This window comes from Fringilla coelebs (assembly GCF_963513975.1).
Source record: "Fringilla coelebs genome assembly, chromosome: 9".
Lineage (NCBI taxonomy): Eukaryota > Metazoa > Chordata > Aves > Passeriformes > Fringillidae > Fringilla > Fringilla coelebs.
The window spans coordinates 9,583,395-9,601,527 of record NC_140067.1 but is presented as its reverse complement, the minus strand read 5'-3'; the positions used below and the strand labels follow the sequence as shown (position 1 = coordinate 9,601,527).

Sequence of the window (18,133 nt, the reverse complement as noted above, 5' to 3'; positions counted from 1 at the left end):
CATCTTATACATCCCACCCTGAACTACTTACCAACCAGCCCCTGCCCAGCAATAAAGAGAAGAGTCTATTTTATTGCTATTTCTAATTCTGCTCAGTAAATAATGTGGCCTCCTGCTGATGTCCAGTAGAGGTAAGAGGACAAGGTTGGAAAAAGCAGTATAAATTCCATCCCAATGTCAGTCCCTTTTCTGATGGCTTTTTTCAAAGCCCAGCTCGCTGCTGCAGGCTTCTTTCTCAACACTCTTGACTGCAGGCAAACCAGCAGATCAAAGTCCTTTCACCAGCTTACTCATGCCCATTTAAAACAGACACCCTAGGAAGTGACTCAGCCACCAGCACGGAAAAGTATCTCACTGGTTCTGCTCCTGTTCCCATTCACACTGGTGGCTGAAATCAGCCACAAAGCCACAGAGATCAATTCTGGAACAGCTCTAGGATTTACAGAAGACCTCCTCCAGCAGACAGAACTTAACACCCACGCAGCTGAGCACGGAAGGCCTTGCTGCAGGCCTAATTCACCCTGTGCTCTCTCCACTCACCATGATGGAAGAGATGGCAGCACATGCTCCTTCCTGGTCCTACAGCCCTTTTAGTAACAACTCTCCTTGGCAGATTTAGGAACACATGTTTCAAAAGAAACTCGTGAAGGGAAGGACTTTGTTTACAACTAGAAGTGATTTCTGGATGACAGACTCCTTCAACAGAGAAAAAAGCCATCAAACATTAAGACAGGATTAATCTTAACTCACAGCATCTGCCCTGCTCCAGTGCAACCCCAGTGATCCTGTGACTCCAGGAGGCGGAGGTCCAACAGACCACACAGGCTGAAGATGGAGCTGGAGGTATAAATGTAGACTAACATCAAGCAGCTCCCAGTGCTAGGCAATGACCAGCCCTGCCCAGAGGTGGGATGATCAACAAATACTTCCAAATAGTTGTGAAGGTTTTATTGCCCACTCCCCACTCAAAGAGCATATGTCCATCTGCTCAAGGAGTATCCGGTTTCTACACTGCCTAGGGCAAATGCTTTTCCTATTCACCTGAAACCTCCATGTCCTTTCCCATGGATGAGAGGAGGGGAGCAGAGCCTGGCACTGCCATGCCTGCTATTGCTTTAACCTCTGCAGCCTGGAAGATGAATTTGGCCCTGACGGCAGATCTCCATGAGAGTTAGAAGAGAGTAGCTGTAAGACTGACAATTCAGGGGTAAACTGAGGCTCAAAGAGCCTGGGAGAACAGCTGCCAGGACACCAGCATGCTGGATGCAGAACTAAGAGAACTAAAGGGAACCAGACAGTTCCCACTCACTATGAGGAAGCAGCTTCCCCAGCAGTTGCTGCTGTGTAAGAGGTGCCAGGAATGACAGGAACTCAGATTTTGTGTGATGTAAAATCATGGGAGTCCCTTTGGAATCACCCACAGTCCTGTTGTGCAGGTCTGTTATGACACCTGGTGGCCAAAGGCACCCCTGCAGCACCTGCCACCAGCCTGCCCCATTCCTCTTAATCCTAGATGAATGATCTAATTTCCATTGACCTCATGAGAGAGCAGAAACAAGGCAACAGAGTATGATGAGGACACACTGAGCATCTTGGCCACCTCCTAGTCTCAGCAGCAGCTCACAGTTTTCTGTCCTGTGCTGTAAGCTGCTGTGCAGCTTTGTCTCCTTATCCCACTTTTGTCTGAACAAAGTACAGCCTGGAAGGAGTGAGCATTGTGGAGCTACAAGAAGACGTGGAGAAGAAACTCATTACAAAAGCCTGCCAGCTTTTTGATGCATGAGGGCTCAGCCAGGGTTCCATCACTGCACTCACATTTACAGTCCAAGCTAGCTCCCACCCCGTTGAAGACCCAACCCTTCATGTCAACTGCTAGGAGCCAGGCTTCACACCTATATATTTATTATATATACATATCCCGTGGGGACAAGGGAATGCTTCCCACTGCATGGTTTTCTTGAACAATTGTCCATGCTGTTTGGTCAGGCTGCAACATCACTCTTCCCACGGACTCATATCTGTGTCAATGGCCACGCAGTTATAGGCAGCATAGCGCAACTTCTCTTCACATACCTTGGCTCTAGGGATGGCAGGAAGGAAAAAAAGATAAAGGTAAGGAGGAGCTGCCATTGCTACATTTTCCAGTTGAGAGGACAAGATGTCTTCTTAAATGGAGGATATGCTTCACCACGGGCTCACAGAGAGAAATTCAACCACATGGGACAGGCAGGGGATGTTAGTGTGGCAAAGTGATGGGGCCCAATGGGTCAGCACCAAGGTTAAGAAGAGAGCCCACACACAGTCCTCCAGACACAGGGAAGCACCAAAACTTACGTGGCATAGTTGGGTAAGAAGAGAGTGCTGGAGCAGGTGGATGACTCTGGCAAAGCATCCGTTGTCTCTGAGCTAGGGAGAAGATGACAAACTGGTTAGAACCAGCAGGCCAGCAAGGCAGGGAGCCCAGATAACCCACCCCTTTGGTGTGGGATCTGTCAGCCTTGCAGTCTACAGAAGAATGGACTTACCCCATCTTGTCTGGATAGATGTAGATCCGTGCTGGAAGGCGACTTCTGCCAGTGACAAATCTGAGGAAGCGGCTGCGATCCTCTGTGAAGGAAAAGCAAAGACATCAGCAAATCCTAGAGGGATGTGAGATGCAGTACAGCTGCTTCTAGGTACCCCCAGCACCAGTGAGCAGTCCCTCCAGCCTAGCTGCTTGCTTTCCTCGAGTGGTTTTCCTCAGAGCTCCCAGCCAGCAGGCAGGAGCTGTCATGGCACAAGATATGCACGGACAGAGAAAATTGCTCACCGTTGGTGAAGTTATTGAGTGCTTCCCAGAAGTACTGAACACGGGTATCCTGTGGCTCAAAGTCCTCAAAACGAGCTGTCAGAAAGGATACAGAAAGAGTTTAATGAAGATCTGAACTCCTCCCGCTTTGGCAGTGGGTGCCTGCAGGGTGTGACTACATAGACCCAAGGTGCAAGAAACATAGATAGTCAGGCCCTTCCCAGGAAGCACAGCCAGATCCACATCTCCACAGGGGCTCAGATACTGGCGGCCAAGGGATGACCCAGCCTCTACTATGAGGCTCAGGATGGAGTCAAAGGACACTCCAGTCCTCATCAGCACCCAGATGAAGGCAAGAAGTACACAGGACCACAGTCTCATTGTGAGAAAGGCTAATACTGGCCTCCCACACTTCTCCTTGTGCCAGCACAGATAGAAGAGAGTCTTGCTTTCAGGAAGAGAGTTTTCACCAAAACCCTTCACTTACTGAGCCTCTTCAGGGCATCTACTGTGACTTCAGGGTCTCCACAGACCTTTTTTTCTAGTTCCTGCCATGTAAGGAGGTCAAGAACAGCTTGGGGCACCACCTTCAGCAGCCCAGCCTGCATGGCCATGATCTGAAAAGGAGACAAGGCAGGTAAGCAGCATGTCTTGCCCATTTCCCTGGCTCAAGGTTAAATCTAGGGACTCTACTGGATTCAAGCCATGTGACTGCTCAGCACATGCTCCAAGGAACCTGAAGGAACATTAATCCCCATTCATTCAGAAAGCCTATGTCAGAGCTGTGAATAAGACCCCCTATCACCAGTGATACTAGAAGCCACTTTGCTTCTCAACAGCTCCACAGGCTCCAGGACCCCACTGAAAGGGTTGGATACCACTGCCCTAATGAGCACAGGGATGTTAACCACAGTGCATTTTACCAGGAACAGGCTGGGGGCAGGTCTCTGGGAGCCAATGACCAGCCACAGGGTGGGACAGTGTCACCTGCTCCTTGCTCTCCTCCAGCCGAGCCTTTTGCACCAGGCGGATGAACTCCTTGCGGTCCTCGTAGCGCACGGCGGTGTTGCTGCCGTTGGGGATCAGCTCCACCATGCGCTGGTCACTCAGCACTGTGGTGTAGGTCAGCTCATTCCCAAATTTGAACTCAAAGGTGTCTTTATCCATGACTTCCATCACCTCCAGGAGCTTCACCTGTCCAGGCACCAAGTAAGTCCATGTTAGAGAGATGGCCAGAGAGTGGTGATGTGCCCAAGTCCTCATCTTTTCCCTTCCCAGACAAGCGACAGTGACACAACATGGGATATGCTGCCCTAAAGCTGTTTAGCAGACTTTGAGCCATTGAATGCTTACAGCAGCAGTCAGCATGGCTGGATCTCTATAAGAGCATTTGGTGCATTCTTATAGCTGAAAGTTGCCCTTTGTTGTGTTTATTTGACATATCATAGGAGGAAGCAAGTACATGAGGACAGGGACACAAATCAGCACCTTGGTGAGTGCCACAAGGAATAGGACAGGCACAGCCTCCCACTCCCTCTCACCAACACAGAGTCCACAGCAGGGAAGTCTTTGCTCCAGCTGACCTCTTCCCCTGTTAATTGTTTCCATACAAAGCCAGGAAGAGCCAGGACCTGAAGAAGAAAAGAGATTTTATTGAGTCTGTATCAAAATGAGACCTCCCCAAAGATGGAGATAGAACTCAACAATGCAGACACAAAGAGACTTCCTTACTTCTCCCTCTACATGCAGAGCTCATCATAGCTGAGTAGAGACCAAACACTATCTCCCAAGCTCTCAGCATCATCCCCCAAAACTCAGACTGTGAGTTCTCCAAACTGCTTGGCCCCAAATACCTCTTTTCCCAGTTTGTAACCACAGAGCCCTTCCATGCTCCTGTTAGACAGGCTGCAGGAGAGGGCTATCAGCTCACTTTGCAGCAAATCTTCTTAGAGGGATGGGGCTGGAAACTTACCAGAAACTCCTTGCCCCTCAGAGCTGCTCCCATGATCTGCCCAATCCACTCGTACTTTGCAAAGTCTTTACAAGAGGGGTTGGGGACATACATGTCCCTGGCTTCTCCAGTGCCATTACCCTGTAGGAGTGAGAGGCAAAACTCCAAGTCATAATTTCAGCACAGCATGAAACACCACAAACTACTCCTGCCATGCCTCTGGGCACTTCTCACAGCAGGAGTGGGCTAAACCCCCCATCCCCCTTGGCAATATTCCCAGTGACAGACCAGTATCCAGGCACTTGTCAGCATATTCTAAAATGAAATACCACAAAGCAAACTACACAACCCTTCAAAAGAAGAGCTTCAAGTAGGTATGTCCCTGGCATGCAAGGGGACAGGGACAGCACTGCATTGCCAGCATGGAAGGGTTTGCCCCAAACATCCCGATGCACAGCACCTGGTTGGATGTGCGCACGAAGAAGGGCAGAGGCACAGGGGTGTCTGCTGAGCTGGGGCACAGCTCCTCTGACATGTCTGCTAGGCTGTCCCGAAAACCACCACCTGCAACCCCAAAAGAAGGGCATTCTTAGTGATGTGAACTCCCCATGTGCTGATCCTCAGAGTTATAGAGCAAAGATGAGGATTCTGGTCCAACCTGCCCTGGGTTGAGCAGAAGGCTCCTGCTAGAGCCTTATGGCACTAGAGAAAGGAAGACAAGAGAAATAACATCCCTGCCTGGCCTGTGGAGAACAGCCAGAAGGATCACTGGCACTGGTAAAGCTGCTATTAGCGACTAATGGAAGTTTGGTCCCCCTCCCAGCAAACAGCACTCTTTATCTGGGACACAGCCAGAGGTGGCAGGACAAGGCAACCTGCTTTCCCTCTCTCTTCCACAGGAATTAACGCTGGAACCAAACAAAAGCACCTACAGCAACAGTCACCTCATCAGCCCCCGACTGCTCCAGAGGAGCTCTGGCCTCCTACAGCCCCTACCTTGGTCGATGATGCCCTCTGCGATAAATTTGCACTCCCACCACTGGTCATAACGTAACGGCCACCTGTGGAGAACCAGGCATCACCTGAGGTGCTGCTCAAAGCCAAGGAGGTGCTGGGACAGGCACAGCACAGACATCAAGGACTAGGATGGAACAGTCTGGGTTTAGGACAGGACAAGATCTTTATCTCCAGAAACAGCTGCATCCTCAGTAGGGAGGTGACACCTTGGGGAACGGGCCCTGATCTCATGGCTCCTAGCAAACCCTCTCCAGAGTACAGGACATGGGCTTCCCAAACACCTTGCTGTAACAGGACACAGCTCCCAGCTCTGCATGGTGCCTTCCCTTCCCGAGACACTGCTTACCTATAATCTAGAGGCTTTTCAAACTTGTCTGAGGGTTTCAGGCCTTCATATACCTGCAACAAGCAGAGAAAATCAAGGTTGGTATCCCCTCTCCAGAGGAACTGGTGCCACATGAAGGCAGGTACATCAAACATACCAAGTCTCACAGCAGTTTGGGGTATTTGTGCATGCACAGAGCCCCAGATCTATTGGAGGTGGGGAGAGAATGCACACAGGAAGATCAGCATTGCTGTAAAACCATAACACAGAACTCTATGCAGCTACTTGACTGCAGTCACACAAGAATTCTTTGCTGCCTTTTTAGTGCAACAGGATTGTTACACTCTCCACTAACAACATGCCACAGAGAGCATCCAGGATAGAGCAGAGATTTCAACTCAGAGATCCCAAATCCCTCCTAGATGTTATTCCTTATGGGACCATCAGCCCCTGTAATTAGGGGGCCTGTGAGTCACGTGAAGAACCCTTGAAGGCTTGGTCTGTCTCCAACTTCAAGCTCTCCCTTCCACCCATCCTAATGCAGATCATTTTGATTTTGGGATGCCCCAGTCTCCCCAGAGCAGCAGACACCCTTGCAGGAGGGACAGTACCTGGGTGAAGACAGCATTCTTGCAGCTGGGGTCCAGGGCAGGGTTGTCCCGGTGCTCCATGGCCAGGCGCCGGTTAATGTAGAGCCTTGGCATGAAGTTGGGCTTGCTGGTCTCCGAGTCCTTCAGACACTGGGTAATGAGAGCTGTGCGCTTCTTGGACAGCAGCAAGAACTGTTTGATGTGCTGCCAACAGGGACCCAAAAAACATGTCATCTACTTTCTGTTGAAGCCATCACACCTCCAGGTTTCTCCCTTTCCCAGGGCCTTCCAACACAGACATATTCTCATTGACAGTATTTGCTTCCCCTCTGCCTCTGAAAGATTCTGCATTCTGGCTTAAGGGAGATAACAAGCTCAGCCCTCAATCTACCAGGTGTCATCTGATGCTCACACTCCAGTGTTACTTAGTCCTTTACCCTCACTCTCACCAGAACACTGGTCCTACTATCCTTTTTAGCTGTAATCAAAGCCAGCTCCTCTAAACAAACAAAAAACCCCAAATGCTTTGCGTCCGTGTTGACCTGGCACAGGAATTGCAGTGCTTTCTGATACTAGGCCTGGAAACACACAGAATAGGGCTATCCTGGTAATGTCCAGCATGTGTATTCTTGGAGAGGATATAAGGAAAACAGACAACTGGAGGGATGAACTCAGCACTACGTAAAGAATGAAAAGCAAAAGCTTATTAAAGCCAGGAAGAATGTTACTGGTAAAAGCCTTGATGTTTGGACAAGCCAGCTCAAAGCTGCTGGCAGGAAGCACAGGAACAGAGTGTCCTGGGCTGAGATCTTGGAGGGGATGTGGATCCAGCTTGCATGCCCAGTGCTGCTATGATCCAAGTTCCTCTGAGGGTGAAATGTTCTGGTTTGAGTCCACTTGTTAGCCCACAGCTACAGGCTTCGACATCAGCAGTTTAGCAGGAAAATAAGCAATATCACCTTTCACAGTGTTAGTGACTTGAGCTCAGGAAGGTATTTCCCTCCAGCTGCTTTAAAGGCAACAAGCCCTGGCTGCCTCCCTTACCACAGCATGAGCACCATCACCCTGTCAGACTGAGGCCCCAACAAGACACAGAGTCAACTGCTCACCTTGAGCTTGCTGAAAGTGCCAACAGTGTGGTCCCAGGCTGGCACCAAGTGATGCAGGACACTATCAAGGAGTTTGATGAACCTAAGTCCCAAAGAAGAAGGTATTGCAACAAGAAGTGATGGGGATCTGCACAGGTCTATTCCAGACCATATATCCCTGAACACAAGCAGAAAAAGTATCTGATCCAAACCAAACCCAGCATAGTTTTTTACCTCATGGAACCTTTGGTACTAAATTCCCATTCCCTGGGCACTGCAGTGATTTCGCATCCCTTACAAGTGACTCTGCATATACCTGCCCCCTACACTGCACAGATATGTTATGCTTGTGACACACAGGACACTGTAAACTTGAGCTATAGAACTCCTCTAAAAGCAGAAGGGAGCCACCCCTGAGAGCCCACTTTGTCCCCAAATGACTGCTACTTTCTCCAGTGTCCAGGACATCTGTCTCAAGAGGAGTATCACAGTTTTACAGCTTCCAGCCATGTACATGCTGAAGATGGCATCGATCCCTGCAGGCAATGGCACCTGTCTGCTCCCCTCCCCACAGTACCTTTGAATGAGCACGGCCCGTCGGTACAGCATGTCAGGGTCAGTCCCTTCCAGGCGAGGGTAACGCACCAAATTGGGCAACTGGAACATGTCAGCACTGAGCCCCAAGTCCCTCTGTCGAGAGGATTTGATTTTGATGCCTCGGATACGAACATCAATCCCATCATCTGCCAAGGAAGACCATAAATGATATGCCAAGATCACAAGAAAGCAAGCCTTAAATAAAGTGTATGAGGTCTATAAGCAAAAACAGTAGGAATGTACCAGCACCACCAGCTCTGGGGCTGGGCACTGTGAGCTTCAAATACGTCTGTGAAGAAGAAGCAGGGCATTTACGGGAGAAAAATAATTAAATTATTGAAGGCAGAGAAAGATAGGATGAAAGTTGAGAACTTGCAAAACTTCAGATCTCCCAAGAGTTTCCCATGGTTCTTTTGAATCTCATCTAAAACAGCTCACAGGGAGAAGAAGTACAAGTCACAGAACAAACTCTTAATGTACAGTATTTTACAGGTGCGTTATGGATGTGGCCACAACAATCAGCCCTACCTCTGCATTCCACAATCCGGATCTCAATGACAGGCAGGTGTGTTGTCATGTCCTCAAGGATGCACACATCCCCAATATAGCTCCTGCAAACACGGAACAGATGAGGATTAAAGGGCTGCTCCCGTGACCATCCTGCCAAAATCCACTCAGACACTTGTACGGGAAGACAGTTTGCATCTTTTGAAATGGGGGCCTATAGTAAGAAGCCAGTTCTTGCTTACAATTACAGCTGAATGCCTGAATCTGCTGGTGACTCAGGTCCAGGTACCATGAGTCTAATGTGTCCCACAATCGGATGAGGAGAGCCCTGATGACTGTACCATGCTATTGCAGCCAGAGTCAGCCCGCATCCCAGAGAGCCTGGCCTGTACTGCATGACTGCTTAAGGCCAGTGTTCAGCAGCTTGGGCCCCTGCAAGAGCCTTGACACCCTGTGCACCTCCACCACTCACTCATCAATACCGACGTCATTCAGTTTCTTCAGATTGTCCCCCTCGCCCCCATACACAGCGACCCGCTTGGGCATGAAGTTCTCATCAGTGGTATCCACTGTCAGCAGCAACTTCCTGCAAAGAGAAGCAGGACATTAAGGAGAAGGCAATTGCATCTGAACACCTATTGCTACTCCCTTTCATCACTTGGTTATGCTGTTATCAAGCTGGGATTCCCAGGTCCCTGTGACAATGCTAAAACCAACTTCAGCCCCAGAGTAAGGGCTGAAGGGCAGGGAGTGCAGGGCAAATTTGGGCCGTCACACTCGGGCAGAGAGAGAGTGGCAAAGCTTGCCCAAACACTACCCAGCACACAGAGCAGAGATGACTGTAGAGTAGACAGAGAATGACTCACTTGACAATAGTGCCTTTCTTCATGTTGAGCCGCACCCAGTGCTGGCCCTGGGACCCATCACTCTCCCAGTATGTGTCAGCATGGCTATCGGTCAGGCATGACACATTGAAGTCCTCCTGGAAGAGGGCAAGCGAATGGAAGGAAGATTAGATGAGTGTAGTATTAACTTCTCTTTAGTGGTTACTTTCATCATGAATCTCGGTGTTAGGAGTATCACATTGGCCTATTCCCTTTGCTGGGCTGTGGGTAGGCACCGGGAGTGCAGAGCACACAGGACACTGGGGTTTGACCCTCTGAGGTGCTCTGGGGTCACACACACAGCACAGGGTATCAAACCCTCTCTAACATCAGCTTTGCAGCTAATATTAGCACTGGCTTCTCAAACCACTGTCCCTCCAGGGCCTACATTATACAACCTGCTGCATGATATTCCCCATGATTTTCTCCCACATCCTCAAACAGAGTGCAGTCCAGGCCAGAACAGCACAGCAGGCAATACCCATGCTCCCCAGCCCCACAGCACAGTGGGGCTGATGTAGCTTGTCCCTTTAACCCACCGTGTAGGATGAGACATCGATGCTGTCCACGTACTGCTTAACGCTTCCCAAGTTCTCATCCTCCTTCCCAATGTGGTCATACAGGAAATGCACCAGGTCCTCATCACATTCATAAGTCCATGTTGGGGGCACAAACCTAGCAGAGAAAAGGGATTACTGGGTCTGGGGAGCCAGAGGCAGCCAGGCTAATGGGTCAAAAAAAGGAAGGTCCACATCCTGCTTGCCTTGCTCGGTTTCCTGCTTTTTTGCAGGCATATCTAGGACAAGACTGTGCTGTGCAGAGATGCCTGTCTTCCCCCCTCTCCCCCAGGTCTGCAGGAGACGGCTGTGTGGGCAGTCACAAGAGACAGGAGCTTGTCCCCCACCATAGCAGAAGCCAGGAAACAGTTCATACCGAAGCTTCTCTACTGCAGCCTCATCCTGCTCCATGGGCCTGGGCTTTGCTCCGAGGCGCAGGGAGTATGTCAGATCCACCACCTGCTCCCATCTGAAACAACACGGAGAAGTGGAGTCAGAACATCCCAGAGGAACAAGAAGTTGGTGATCGAGTAGTTGTAAGGGGAAGATTTAGGTTTAAAGCCCCATGGTCCTCCATCCTCTCCAGCATCATCTGTTGCCCTTTCCTTTCCAACCACGTCTACTCCTTTCACACCCCACTGGGCATGTGACAAGCACAGGGCCCGAGCCAAACCAAATTCACTCCACATCCGGCATCCCTCTTGCCTCACTTCCACGAAACCTGTCCAAGCAGGCCGGGGGTTCCCTAGCCCAAGGTAGGAAAGGCCGTGGGGAAGCATCCCGAGCCTGCACAGAGGCGAGCGCCTCCGCGCTCCCGGGGACCCAGCGGGACACCGCGGCGGCCCTGCACCTGATGACGGGTTTGTAATCCACGCCGAACAGCTGCTGCTGCCGCTGGATCCGCTCCGTGGACTCCACGGGCACCAGCCGGTCCCCGCCGTCGGCATGCTTGCACACCAGCACCCATCCCTCCTCGAGATCGCAGCCGCTCCGGTACTCCTCCAGCTGTTCCTGTGGGGACAGCCGGCGGTCAGGCGAGGCCGGGCCGGGCCCTCCGCTGCCGCCGCACCCGCGTTACCTTGCTGAGCTTGACCCAGAGCCCGGCGCTGTTGCAGTACTCCTCGCCGGTGGCGCGCAGGCAGCCGCCCTTCCGCACCTCGATCGTGGCCCGCGCCGCCCGCTTGCCGCCCCGCGCCGGCCCCGGGCTGTCCCACACGCTGAGCAGGCTGCGGGCGGCGGCGGCCGAGGGGGCGGCCGAGGGGTCCTTGCAGATCTTGTACTGCACCTCCCGCGGCACGTAGCAGAGCGCGGCGGGCAGCGCCCGGGCGCGGCGGAAGCACTCGCTGCACTGCAGCAGGAACCGCAGCCGGCCCAGCACCTGGTGCGGCGCTTCCCCGCCCGCCCTCATCGCGCTCCGGACACCGGCTCCGCGCCCCTCCGGTTTACGGCGAACCCCGCCCGCCGACAGGCAAGATGGCGGCGCCCGGCGGGGCGGACGTAGAGCAAGATGGCGGCGCCCGTGCCACGTACAGAGGAGCAAGGAGAGGAGCAAGATGGCAGCGTACGGAGGGGCGGGAAGCCGGGGAGGGGCGGGGCAAAATGGCGGCGGAGGGAGAGGCGGGACTACGTCGAGATGGCGGCGTCGACGGGGCGGGAAGGGGGCGGGATGGGGGCTGACCGCTCCGCGTCGGGAAGCAACGGAGAGGCCGGGGAGCGGCTTAGGAGCATGGAGGGTGGCGAGCGGCTCCTGTGAGTAACCGGGACCGGGCAGGCCTGCGTCCCTTCCTAGTGTGGTAACGGGGCCATGTTCCGGCGCCTGCAGGGGAGATGCTGGTGTGCCTGTGGGAAGGGCGATCCGGCACTGTGGGAGCACTGGGGATAGTGCTTTCGCGCTGAGATCCGGTACTGGGAACATTGGTGTGGCTCTCCGGACACCGCCGAGGCACTGGAGTGGCTCTGGGATTATGGTGCTGGCACAAGAGTCCGCTACTGGGTCACTGGAGGGGCTCCGGACGGGGAGGGAGAGGGGGAGGTGATCCTGCACTGGGAGGGATCAGCTGGGCCGCTCCTGTGCTAGTTGAGTCCCTGTTCCCAAATGGAGGTTTTGGGGACTTTGTTCCCATAGGCCTCGCGGTTGCCGGAGTCCCCCTCCCCAGCGCAGGCCGGACTCCAGCAGCCGCACAGCGGGGAGGCTGGGGACGGGAGTTTGGGGACGGGGAGTTTGGGGAAGGGAGGCTGGGGACGGGAGTTTGGGGACGGGCAGGCTGGGGACGCGTGGCCTGGCACAGACCGGGGGAATGCAGGACTGCCCGCCCCGCGCCCCGCTCGTCCCAAATCTCTCCAGGCGGGAGCAACTGGTGGCCCCGATAACTTAATCTCGCGGGCCCTGGGCAGCGCATCGCATCTCTCCCGGGGGGGCCCCACGGTCCTCAGCAGGAAGAAGTCCTGGGCTGTGCTGGGCAGAAGTTATCGCATTTGTCACAGCTGGGTGCAAGCCTCTTCTGCGGTCAGGGAGTGGGGACGAGCTGCTTACTCTGGCACCCTCTGCCCCAGTCGTGGAGGACTGGCAGGGCACCCAGACCCCTCGTGGGTGACACCCTGTACCTGCTCTTTGCTCCGCAGCCCCAAAGGTTTCCCCAAGCTGAAGAACGACACGTTCCTGCGCGCGGCGCGTGGGGAGGAGACGGAGCACACCCCGGTGTGGTGCATGCGGCAGGCGGGAAGGTACCTGCCAGGTGAGCGGTGGAGGTGTGTGGGGGGTAGCGAGGGAGCCTCAGCAAGCACCCGGTAACATTTTTGGTGGTCCCTTGTAGAGTTTCGGGAGACACGGGCATCACAGGATTTCTTTGCTACTTGCCGGAGCCCCAAATTGTGCTGTGAGCTGACACTGCAGGTGAGCATCACTCAGGGGTCTGTGTTTCCCCTCTCTCTGCCCAGATGTGGATGGGGAGAAACCTTGGTTCTGGCCATCCTGGATGGCCTCAGTAAATTGTGCAGCCCTTGGGGATTCCACTGCCTCCTGTGCTTGACCAGGTCCTCCATGGGAAGGGAGTCACAACCCCTCACTAATGTTGCCTCTTCCTCTGTGCAGCCACTAAGACGATTCCCCCTGGATGCTGCCATCATCTTCTCTGACATCTTGGTGGTGCCCCAGGTAAGAGCCATGGCCAATGCCACAGGGAGCAGCAGCTGATAATAGAGCAGAATTCAGGGCTGCTCCATTCCTGCTTCTCCATTCCCCCCTGTCCCCAGGCACTGGGCATGGAGGTTGTCATGGTCCCTGGCAAAGGACCCACGTTCACAGAGCCCCTGAAGGAGGTGGAGGATCTGCTGAAACTGAGACAGAAGGTGGATGTCACTGCAGAGTTAGGTTACGTCTTCCAGGCCATCACACTGACACGACACAGCCTGGAGGGCAAGGTGCCGCTCATCGGCTTCTCGGGGGCACCGGTAAGTAGCGTGGCTCCTCTGTGGGTTTCCCTGATGGACTCTTCTGCTCTCTTGGGGTCAGATCAGCTATGGCACCCCCAGTTGTGGGTGCTACATGGGTGCGTAATGGGGGGCATTCAGTGCCGGAGCAGCTTTTTCCTAGGCTCTGGGGTGTTCACAGGTCCTACCTTCAGCACTGTGACTGGGACTTTGTGTCTTCTTTCATCTCCATCACTCTCCTCTCTTCACTCCTACCCACAGTGGACGCTCATGTCCTACATGATTGAAGGTGGTGGCTCCACTACAATGGCCAAGGCCAAGAGCTGGCTCTACCGTCACCCCGAGGCAAGCCACCGTCTGCTACGCCTGCTGGCTGATGTCATCATTGACTACCTCGTAGGGCAGGTGGCTGCTGGAGCGCAGGTGTGTCCTGGGGCAGTGGGGACAGGGCCAAGAAGGAAGGCAGGGGACAGGGAGAAGAGAGAATCCAGCATCTGGAAGGAGGAGGAGGGAGTGAGTTACTGCCCTCCCAACCCCATGGGAAAGTGGTTGAGTCACCATTCCTGGAAGTATTTGATAGACAAGTAGATGTGGCACCTGGGGACATGCTTTACTGCTGGATTTGGCAGTGCTTGGTTGTTAGACTCAATCATCTTAAAGGTCTTTTCCAGCCTAAAGGATTCTGTGTCCCTGCCAGGCACTCCAGCTGTTTGAGTCCCATGCAGGGCACCTGGGCCCGGAGCTGTTTCAGGACTTTGCCCTGCCTTACATCCGGGACATTGCCCAGGCTGTCAAGAGCAAGCTGAAGGAGGAGGCACTGCCCCTGGTGCCCATGGTGAGTCAGGGCTGCCTGGATTGACCCTGACATCTGGGCACTGCTGGAGAGGGGTGCGTCCCCTGGTACCCGCTTCCCTCAGTCCAGCCTGTGGAGAGGGGTCTGAGCCACAGCAGTTGCTGCCCATCTCCTCCCTCCCCAGATCATCTTTGCCAAGGATGCACACTACGCCCTGCGCGACCTGGCCCGCGCCGGTTACGAGGTTGTTGGTCTCGACTGGACCATCCGGCCCCAGGAAGCTCGGTAAGAGTCTGACTCAGGGCTCAGGTGTCTGGGCAGGATCCCAGACCAGGTACTCTGACCTCCTCCTCTGCCCTGAGACATTCCAGGCCTGGACATTGCTGCTCCAAAGGTGGGGATCGTTGGGCCGCCATGCTACAGCTTCTAAAGGCTGTGCTGAGGAGGCCTGGACGTCCTGCGGTGGGGGCTGCAGGCACCTGGCTACCTTCAGTCTCTGTACCACCTGCAGCAACTCACCTGTTTCCTCCCTGCTGCAGTGCACAGATAGGAAAAGATGTCACCCTGCAAGGGAACCTGGATCCGTGTGCTCTCTATGCACCCAAGGTGAGCCATGGCTAGTTCTTGGGCTAGTTCTAGCCTGTGTTAAAGGCCTTCTGCCTCAGCTTTGCCACCTGCAGCACTGGCTCATGTCACAACATCCCCTCAGGGTAGCTGAGAGGGACTGGTGGGGGTGAAATACCCTGAGCTGGATTGGCCTGACACATGGTTTCCTACCATACCTACAGGAGAAGATTGGCGAACTGGTGAAGAAGATGCTGGAGAGTTTTGGGACCCAACGCTATATTGCCAACCTGGGCCATGGCCTCTACCCTGACATGAACCCCGAACACGTGGGTGCCTTTGTGGAAGCTGTGCATGCTCATTCCCGTCATATCAACAAGAACAGCTGAGCCTGGGGCCTCGGGGACAGGACTCTGGTTTGGGCACAGTCACCCACGTTGTCACAGGGCTCACTGTAGGCTGGTCTGCAGAATTAAACCAGGACCTTCTCTGCAGCAGCCTTGTGGCTCTGGCTGGGGGGATGGGGAACTGGATGGCCCTGAAGGAGATGGAAGTCATGGCAGGCTGCTAGAGGAGCATGTGTTGTGAGGGGGAGCCCCTGAGCTTCATCCTGCAGGTCAAAATGGGGAAATAGGGATGGCAGCAAATTGAGGAAGATGCTTCTCCCTGCCAGGCTGCAGTGTCCGTGCTTGCAACAGAGGATGTGAGCCCAGGGCACAACAGCCATCTCCTGAGGATGGATGTGCTCAGCCCTGCTAGGGAAGGTTGGCTGCCTGAGCCTGGCAGGGTCACAGCCTGGGAGCTTGGGGCTCATAGCCCACCACTGGCAGCGACTCAGCATCATCTGTCCTACAGTCCTGCTCAGGTTGAAATGGGCAATGTGTCCTCAACCCAGGGTAGTCTCAGGGGGCTGGGAGAGCCAGCAGGACTCACCTGGGAGAGATAGCTAGCAAAATGGCAGGAGAACCTCTGACACAGCACCACCAGCACCCTGCCACACTGGCTGGGATGGCAACAGAAGCACCAATGCCCTCCTCCTCCAGTTCCCAAAGCCTCTTTAGGACCATCCCCCTGGTCCTAGAGTGTTCCCCCATGCACACCTCCCATCTCCTCTGATCCTCAGAGCCAAGCTTGCCTGGGGTTAGCAAACCCTGCAAAAAGCAGCCCGGGAACCCTGAGTTACAACTCCTTGCTACCCCACTCAACACTGCAGCATGCTCACTGTGGGCCAGGTTGGCAGCAGGACGGATCAAGACACGGAGAAACACTGGTCTAGCTGGCATGGATAGGGCAGTGGCTCCAGCAAGGGCAAGGACCTGCTAACATTGTACATGGCAGGGAGTTGCACCCAGAAGCAAACAGGGTGCCTTGTCCCTGCTCTGTCCCCCTCTTGGGGGCACAGGAGCTGGCTACCAGAGGGGGCTGCAGCACTGCTCTGCACAAATGTGGTGACCCCCCCACTTCAGGGAAAGGCAGGAAAGACACAGGCGGTAACGTTCATCCCTTTTATTATTAAACATCAGATGAAGAGGTCGCACACACACATACACGCACGCACGCAAAAAAAAAAAAAAAGGGAAGGAAAAAAAGAGAGAAACAGACTGGTTGAAGACTGCTATTTCGGTGGCGACACAGACCGAGTACAATTGGGTTCCTGGCCAGAGCGCGGACACAAGTCACTTGCCAAAAAATTAAACCAGACAGCAGATAACTAACGCACGTTCCCCAACTACAAGTCACCATCCAGACCGGCCCTGGCCCTCCCCAGCCCTCCCAACCTGCTGGCAAAGAAATGAACCAAAACTGAAGAGCCACTGGCTCGGGGCTGGAGTGTGCCCCCAGCACCAGGTGAGCTGGGAAGGGCCGAGCCTCGGCTGCACCACGGAGCTGGGAACGAGCTGGGAACGGTGCAGGAAGGCGCCGCGGCTGCCCCTCCCTCCCCCGAAGCCGGCAGCCCTGGTGCCCGCCCAGGCACTCGCACCCTGCACCTGCCCTGCGATGGGCTGAGTCCTCCATCGCCAGCATCTGTGGGTGTCCGAGTGAGCATCGCCCCGAGTTCCTTCCTTTGCTGGGCTGCTGCTCCTCCGTCCATCTGTCCGTCCGTCTGTCCCAGGGCTGTGAGTCGAGTAGATGTTCGCCTCCCCCCCCACACCCTTCTTGCTGCTGACGATGCCATGGGAACCTGAGAAATGTTCGCGTGCCTCCTCCTCTTTTTGTCTGTGGTTTTGTGTGGGTTTTTTAAATAATAGTTTTAATAATAATAACAATAATAATAATAATAGCAATAATAAAAATAATCGCCCCAGCCCACAACAATTTCAAGTATCCCCCAAATAAAAGACAGAATTATAAATAATTATAACTTTACAATTTAATAATTGACACATATACTATAGTATTTACAGTATCATAAATGCTTTTTTTTTGTGTTACTTTTAGTAAGCAATCCCTGAGAACAGTTACTTTTACTTGTTTTTATTGAAGTATCTTCACAAATAGAGGAGTTTGCATGTCTCGGGCGGGCGGGAGAAGCGCTCTGCAAAGCCATCGCTTTTGGTGACGCATGAGGTTCTAGTGTCGCAGGTTTCTTTGCTTGCTTTTTTTTCCTTTTTTTTTTTTTTTTTTTTTTTTGTTTCATTAAATTCCCCACATAATTTTAAAGATTTTTCACTTTGCAACCTTCGTATCCCTCCAGCGACCACGTCCTTCAGGAAAGAGGTATTAGATTTCCAGGTTAGCTTTTGGTATTGGCAAGGGAGGGCAGGGGGCTGAGTAAACCATCCTTTTTCCCCGTGGTTGCCTTTTGGTTTGTGCCCAAGGAATCTCTGGATCCTCTCAGTGTGTGAAATGGTTAAATCCAAGAAAGAGTAACACTAAAAGAAGGAAAAAAAAAAAAAGAAAAAGAAACAAACAAAAAGAAAAAAAGAAACAGAAGACCAGAACAGAGCAGCCTCTGCCGATGGGGGGAAGCTGATCTCCACTTTCCTTCCTTCTTCTCTCCCAAGTCCCCGTGCTGCGGCCAGACCCTGCCAGTGAGCATGGC

At 53.4% G+C, this 18,133-nt stretch overlaps 2 protein-coding genes across 2 annotated transcripts; one reads left to right on the top strand and one right to left on the bottom strand.

Moving 5' to 3' along the window:
• Positions 1-1,929: 1,929 nt before the first annotated feature.
• Positions 1,930-11,788, bottom strand: HECTD3 (HECT domain E3 ubiquitin protein ligase 3). The gene is made up of 21 exons (XM_084211251.1): positions 11,383-11,788; positions 11,155-11,315; positions 10,681-10,773; positions 10,287-10,422; positions 9,730-9,845; positions 9,336-9,449; positions 8,885-8,967; positions 8,337-8,502; positions 7,781-7,862; positions 6,693-6,875; positions 6,103-6,155; positions 5,736-5,800; positions 5,200-5,303; positions 4,761-4,880; positions 4,330-4,419; positions 3,776-3,982; positions 3,276-3,405; positions 2,810-2,884; positions 2,526-2,607; positions 2,335-2,406; positions 1,930-2,080 (listed from the first exon to the last, which is right to left on the bottom strand). Exons 1-21 carry the CDS (start codon positions 11,710-11,712, stop codon positions 1,996-1,998), a joined length of 2,547 nt encoding a protein of 848 aa, XP_084067377.1. The 5' UTR covers positions 11,713-11,788; the 3' UTR covers positions 1,930-1,995.
• A 190-nt stretch (positions 11,789-11,978) lies between these two features.
• UROD (uroporphyrinogen decarboxylase) lies at positions 11,979-18,120 on the top strand. Its single transcript, XM_084211689.1, has 10 exons — positions 11,979-12,053; positions 12,927-13,039; positions 13,118-13,197; positions 13,396-13,458; positions 13,557-13,754; positions 13,995-14,156; positions 14,431-14,568; positions 14,711-14,811; positions 15,066-15,132; positions 15,315-18,120. The coding sequence occupies exons 1-10, from the start codon at positions 12,031-12,033 to the stop codon at positions 15,477-15,479; spliced, it is 1,110 nt and encodes a 369-aa protein (XP_084067815.1). The 5' UTR covers positions 11,979-12,030; the 3' UTR covers positions 15,480-18,120.
• Positions 18,121-18,133: the final 13 nt, after the last annotated feature.